Source organism: Oratosquilla oratoria, chromosome 2 (assembly GCF_046742065.1).
Source record: "Oratosquilla oratoria isolate Oo_2021 chromosome 2, ASM4674206v1, whole genome shotgun sequence".
In the NCBI taxonomy this organism is placed as follows: Eukaryota; Metazoa; Arthropoda; class Malacostraca; order Stomatopoda; family Squillidae; genus Oratosquilla; species Oratosquilla oratoria.
Genome location: NC_134778.1, coordinates 14077259 through 14084514, shown reverse-complemented (window position 1 = coordinate 14084514; position 7256 = coordinate 14077259). Strand labels below are relative to the sequence as shown.

The following is a 7256-nucleotide window of genomic DNA, read 5'->3' as shown; positions in this document are numbered from 1 at the left end:
ATTTAGAATATGTTGTTTCCGTATGGTCACCGAATCTCATTAGAGACCATTGACAGATTGGAAAAAGTACAACGGCGAGCCACAAAACTTATTCCAAATATAAAAAATAAATCATACGAAAATCGACTAAACCATATGAATCTGTTTTCCCTAAAAAAACGTAGAGTCTGAGGTGACTTGATACAGGTCTTTAAGATTCTAAAGGGAATTGATATCAAAAGTGACCAAATTTTCACACTGAATGAAAATCCGACAAGAAATAATAGCCTTAAACTTTCAGGAAATAGATTTAATATGGAAACGGATAGAAGTAATTTTGTCATCCGTGTAGTTAATGAATGGAATAAACTTCCGGCAGAGGCAGTGCAATGTAGTTCAGTTTGAAGCTTTAAGGTTCGTTTAGATAAACGCCTAAGCAATATGCTGTAATGCCTGCCATTTATTATATATCATTTATTTATTTTTTTGTTATTAGTTGCCTGTTTATCATCATTCCCTCCATTATCATTTATTATTGTATATCTGTAAATTTATTATTATTTACTATTTACCTGTTATTTTTTTTTATTTAACTCTACCTATTTATTTATTTACTTTTTTTATTTATTATTATTTTTATCTATCTATTTATTTACATATTTATTTATTTATCATTATCATAATTTTTTGGATCCAACCTAGCTATGGACGAAAAGGTCTCATGTTGGGATGCTCTTCTTTTGTAATCCTTTGTAATCGTTATGTTTCATCACATACATTTATAACCTTTCTCAGTAATCCATAAGATACTAGGGGGGAAATGAAAAATGCAATATTTTCTATTTTATCATACCATTCAACACCCGAAAATTTGAATAAATAGATTTTGCACTGGCACTGGAACAACTCCTAAAACAAACGTATATACATTCTATGGTGAATTCAATGGTTTAAAGCTAATTTAGAAGTGTTTCCGGCCTTACCAAAACAACAGCGTTACGTCAGTCTCCTTCGACTCTCCAGCCAAAACTCAAACTGGGTCGCCCCTCCGTCACAAACGACAACAATTTATCGACATGGTCCAAACAAAATAACACCGTGTATACATCCACACGATACTTTAACACCGAACAACATTGCATACAATCAAAACGTGATCAACTCAATCCAACCATGAAGATCAATGCATTAATATATCATGCAGAAGCACCCACAAATGAATGAAGCTCGCCCGAAACGAAGACGAAAGCGCCTTCGAACGAAACCAGAAAAAAAAAAAAAAAAAAAAAAAAAAAAAGTACTCCTTCATAACACAAGCCCACCGGCTTCGCCGGCCCTGCTCCGCAGGGGGCTTTTGCGCTTCGCGCAAGCTCGCTTCGCGCCCTAGGGCTTCGCCCCTGTTTTAACCTTCTTAGGAAAAGGCGGAGAAGTAACATAACCCCCTGAAGAGTGCCCCTCTTCTTTGTCTTCTTCGGATTCACGGCTTCTCTTCGGGAAGCCATCGGAGCTACTTTCGTCATCGCTAGAGCGGTTTAAAGCCACCATCACAGCCTCGATCTCCTTCTTCAGCTTTTCCTCCAGCTTTTCTATTTTCGAGAACAGTCGGGCGCTAACATATTCCGCCATTCCTCCTCTGAGATTTTGTGTATGTCTTCCGGGATGTTGTTTGTCCTGTCGGACTCGTCCACTTCCTCGGGAATGCGGGTAGCCGCAACTAAAGACGCTTTTGTGGGCCCCTTTTCCTCCTCTTCTCCCTCTAAATAATCCTCGAACAACTCTCTGTACACCACGTTAACAGCAGGCCGGGGGGCAACACTTTTTCCAGCCCTTCGCCAGCCCGTATAGTACACCAAAGAGTCCCAGTTCGTTACTCTAGAACAGGCTACATACAGTTGACCGTGCGCGAAGCAATGTACAGAATCCAGCAGTAACCCACAGCGATCAAAAGTCTGTCCCTGGCTCTTGTTGATCGTCATAGCGTAACTCAACTTTATCGGGAACTGCTTTCGCCTGAAGGGCACGGGAGTGTCCTGCGACTCCAGAGCAATTCGCGGGATCAATACCTGTTCACCCCGATAAGCACCCCCTAAGATTTTCCCCACCACAATGTGTTTCTTGAGGTTAGTGACCATCACACGTGTTCCGTTGCATATCATAGGAGGACAGATGTTCCTCATCACCATCACGATACAGCCGATCTTCAGCCTCAGATCGTGCAACGGCACAGACGGGCTGGTCATGGAGTTGAACACTGAAACCTGGATATCCGTTTCCTGATCCAACGGCGTGTCCGCGCTGTAGTACACGACCTCCTTTTCCTGGTTGAGATCGTAGATCATCTTGTTCACAGAGTCGACGTCGTCGTTGGTCGGCGAGACTATCGACCGCTTTTCGAAGTAGGAAAGGTTCAAGTGGTTCGCTCCGAAGTCGTCGTAAACTTTGTAGACCAACTCCTCTCTCGAAGTCGCTCGCACACCGAAACCCCTTCCGAAGTAGATCTCGCCGCTTTCGCGAGACCCGATCGTCAACAGCTGCTTCGCGAACTTGCTGTTCTTGACGTCGTCCTTTTTGAGACGGACGTTCTCCGTAAGCTGCATCTTCGCGAGCCCTTCCCACATGTAGCTCGATTTGATGCAGTGGGCTAGTTCCTGCTCCTTCCCTCCGTTTCTTATCACCGGCAAGATCTGACGAAAGTCTCCTGCGCACACAAACACTTTGCCCCCCATGAATTCGTCGTTGTCCATGATGTCTCTAAGAGTGATATCCACAGCAGTCAGCATGTTCTTGTTCGCCATTACGACTTCGTCCCAGACGATCAGCTCGGTCTGTTGTAGGAGCTTCGCCAATTCCGTGTTCTTCTTGACGGAGCACGCTTTAGTTTCGTCAAACTCCATTAACGGGATCTTGAACATGTTGTGGGCCGTGCGGCCCCCGGAGAGGACTGTTGCCGCAATACCGGATGAGGCGACCGCTAACGCGATCTTCCCCCGGGAACGGACCGTGTCGAGTAACAGATTCAAGAGGAAAGATTTGCCGGTCCCGCCGGCAGCATTGACGAACACTCCGTTGTGCCCGTAGCGGTGTCCGTTCTCGATCCGATGCATCACATGCTCGTAAACGCCACGTTGACCGCTGTTGAGAAGCTTAACTTTTTCCTCAACAGACTCCTTCAGCGCTGTTTTGTTGTAGGCCCTTTCTCTTCTCAGGAGATTCGAGGGTCTCGCCCCCCCTCTGGAAGCGGGGAGGCCGTATTGGGTAATCGAGCCACCTCCGCAGTTGAGCACATGTTGCTGAATGTCGTCGAGAGCGTCCTGGTAGATGTCTTCGTTGTAATCCGTCAAGCGTGCCGCTTGCAGGAAATCGCTGGAGAAGTAGTCCTTTGTCTCTTCCCATATAACAGACTGATCCTGCATATCGTCGGTGAAGACCAACATGCACGCGTAGGTTTCCCGAAGCCGTCTCCTGTCGTTAGTGCTGTTGATGACGTCCATTACCGTCTCCGACCAAACGGATGCGTCAGAGAGCAGGCCCGACGCCTTCACAGCTTCTAGGTTTGTGTCGTACATGACTCCGTCTACCGTTCTGAGATCTTCGTACGAAGTGGGGCCTTTTTTATGGGTTAGGAGCAGCCTCAGGAAAAAGAGTTCTACCGCTTTCGAGGTCACAGCTCGTATGCGGCCGAGACTGCCCCTTACCGTCTTCCGTTGTTCCCATCTGTTCGTCCTAATATTGTATACGTAGTGCAGGGGCATCTGGTAATAGTATAGCGTTCTCGCAAACTCGTCCCGCCGGCAAATCTTGAAGAAGGCAGTTAAGTGAGTATCGGCATTAACCTTTTTTTCCACCTGTTCGGCCGTCATACTATCAGTATAGAAGACGGATTTCTCGCCCTCGAGATGTAGATCCAGCATAAAAACCGCAGGGGAGCATCTATGAATATCGAAACTGAAGATCCTCCAGGTGGCCTCGTTAGAGTTGATGAACCTCGCCTCTTGGTAATTCCTAACTTCATTGACGACTTCGTTTTCTCCTTCGCCCGTCGTCTTTGTGAACAGCACTCTGTCCGATCCCTTGTTGACGTACTTTGTCACATAGGCTATCGCCTTTATGGAATTGGAACACTCAACGTTGATGTGAGCATTGTACTTTAGACAGAGGAAGGGGTTGTACGGAACGACCCAGGAGTTGTCTATGGTGACGGGTCCATCCTTCATCTTGAGCGTGAAGGAGTTTCCTCCTTCTCCTATGGGACGCCTCTTGTATTCGGGGTAGCCGTTGTTTCCAAAGAGCAAGTCGTTTCTGCACTTCTTCGGGAACCCCTTACCGCACTGGCCGGGTTTCCTACCCTTTTGCTGGCAACAGGACTGCGATTCGTCAAAGCCCAAACAGGGCCCATGTATCATACACCGAGTAACCGTCTCGTACAGTCTCGGTTCCTTTTCCTTGTCGGGTATCTCGGCTCTTATGACTTGCTCCACAGTATCCGCGGTCACACGAACGGCCATCCAGAGCAGTATGTGAGCGTGCGGGAGACCTCGTTTTTGCCACTCCACACTGTAGAGGTACGCCTTTACGGCTCCGAAGGCCTTTCCGCGCGTCAGATCGTCCATTAGGCTGTCTAGCTTCAACTTGAACACCCTGCTTATCAAATCCGGCCTGTCGCCCCCTGCCGACTCCGGCCATCTGGGATTCATCGTGAAGGTTATGAAGTAGTCGGGCGCCCCGTAGGCCGTAACGTACGCTAAGGCGTCCTGTTGACGCTGTTTCATGTATCTCGGCCCGCCGACGAACGACGGCGAGAGCACTACACGTTGCCCGACATCGCTCTTGCTGCTACAGTTCAACATATCGGCCCTTTCCTTGCGCATACCGTGCTCGTTCTCGATATAGTTCAACCGGGAAGTTTCAATCTTCACGTAGTTGTCGACGACAAACTGCTGGAAGAGGCGCCGGCACTTCGTGAGATAGTTAAAGACTCCTTCTCTCTCCATATAGAGGGCCGAATAGTACATTAACGCAGTCAGCCTTTTCGAGGAGCCCTCCTTTTCCATTTCGACACTGTACCCCTTATCCCCGTTCGGGAACAACATGGGATACTGGAAGAGATCGTAGAAGTAGTTCACATGGCTTATGTTTCTCAAAGCGTATTTCGCTCCGGGTAAAGGCGACGCTATACTGACACTCAGTTTACTGTCTCGCCCCATATTCACTATCGCTCCTACTTGACATGTCGCCGTCGGCAAATGGTAGACTCCTTTGTGTTCGCTCGTAGAGACGTTCTTCGACGTCTTGAGATCGATGACGACATCCGGTAAGGATTCGTACCTGTCGACGTGAGCTCGGACCAGCTCCGCTGACGTCTTCGCCTCCCTGAGGATCTCTTTAAGAGCTGCGTTTTTGTTAACGAAGTATGTGTATAGCGTCTCTATAATGTCTTCGTTCCTCCTGTATTGCTTGTTCTCGCGTTCCCTGCGCTCAGACACGTAAGAACTTACTCGGTCAGACCGGAGCTTCAGTTGCTGTTTTTTGTCGTGGTAGAAGTAGAGATCCAGGAAACCCGCCGAAGACTGCCAGAACGGCTTCTTCGGAGTTTCGTCTTTCTGCCCCAGACGTTTTATCACGTCTTCAGCGACCATGAGGTTGGGCTTCACGGGCCCTAAGCGATGATAGATTTTCCCCTGTATCTTGAAACTCATAGCGGCCTCTCTCTTGTTCTCCAGAACACCCGAAGTCGCAAAAGACGTAAAGGAGAACACCAAATTGAACCCAACAATATTTCCGAGAAAGTGTTTAGATTCAGGGGAGGAGCCATCGTACAGGCCCTTTATGTCCTCGCCCAAGGGCGACAGTTCGTACACCGATTTGGGTGTTTTTCCTCCGTTACAGCAGATGGTCTTTCGTTCTCCCCTGTAAAGGAGCGCTCTACAGATCTTACACTTGTATTCACCCAACTCGCCCACCGAGTGTACAGGAACGCTCGCTTCGCTGGTTTCGGAGATGTATCCGGGAAACGTGCTTAAAACTCGCTCTTTCATTTCCACGAAGACTGGCTTCTCGGTGATTTCTTTGCGGTTCTCGCGTGCATTTGTTATTTTCTCTAGTGCTCCGGCACGTACTTCTGCATCCTCGGACAGCCCGGGCAAGAGGAAGCTACCTTCAGGGTCTTTCTCACGCAATCTCATCAGCTTGGCCTCCTTATTGATTTCTGCGGTCCTCTGCTTCTTTCGTTGTTTTTCCGCTTTCTTCTCCTCTCGTTTCCTTTTTCTTGCTCTTTGTTCTTCCTCTTTTTCTGCCTTTTTCAGCTGTCTCTGTCTTTTCCGCTCTTCTACCTCTGCCCTCTTTTCTGCCTGCTTCTGCTCTCTCTGTCTTTTCCGTTCTTCTTTCTCTGCCTTCTTCCGCTCTAGCTCACTTTTCTCGACCACTTCCTTTTCTCTCGCCATCAGCCTCAACCCCTCTGTTAGCGGGCCGACACCAAAATCAGAAGAGGGAACGGAAGACGCAACCTCCAAAGGCTCCGCCATCTTTTTCTCCTCCTCTTCGTCTCCCGGAGGCTCCGCAGCTCTCTTTTCTTCTTCTTCGGGCACAGTCACGGGAACGCCCCCGGACCTTCGCCGGGCTGCCTTTATGGCGTATTTTCTTGCTCTATTAAACCGGCTTTTAGCGGCTAAAGACCTCTCTATGTAGTATTTCTGGTATTGTGTGTGATCACTCCCGCCTCCGTTGGTCCTGAAGTTTTTGTAGCCGGCAAAGTAATGTTTCATGAAGCCTTTTGCTCTTTCTTCGGAGATCACCTCGCCGGATGGCTCCAACGAATCGAGCAGGCCTTCGTCGTCGTAAACTAAATCTTTCCGCTCCTTCAGTAGCTCGTTTAAAGTCAACAGCTTTCTATGGAAGATCCCTATCGATTCTTTCACTTGAAAACACTTTAAGTCCTCGTAGAGGTGAGAAAACTCCTTCTTGTGTTCCTCTTTTAAAGCTTTCATCCGTTTGCTGTCGTTCTGCAGCTCCTCCTTCGGGATCTTCTTCTGCTTCGTTATCCATCCCCAGAAATGGCGTCCTCTCCGCTTTCTTAAGGTGTCTCCGGCCATCTCGCAGTAACACCTGAACCCCTACTAAGAAGGACACTGGGTTCGTTGGAACATTTAAGGGTGATTAGAGAAAAACATATACGAAAAACACCTATAGCGGGGGTGTCCCGCTTTTCGTAGTGTGCGCGACCGAAACGGGAAACGAATCAAAAACGGGTCAAGGTTTAAAAATTATATTATTGATAATGT

General features: G+C 47.8%; 1 protein-coding gene across 1 annotated transcript; it reads right to left on the bottom strand.

The window, feature by feature from the left end:
- Window positions 1-1362: 1362 nt before the first annotated feature.
- LOC143034440 (uncharacterized) lies at window positions 1363-7067 on the bottom strand. The gene is made up of 3 exons (XM_076200498.1): window positions 6309-7067; window positions 1870-6173; window positions 1363-1612 (listed from the first exon to the last, which is right to left on the bottom strand). The coding sequence occupies exons 1-3, from the start codon at window positions 7065-7067 to the stop codon at window positions 1363-1365; spliced, it is 5313 nt and encodes a 1770-aa protein (XP_076056613.1).
- Between the last annotated feature and the right edge of the window lie 189 nt (window positions 7068-7256).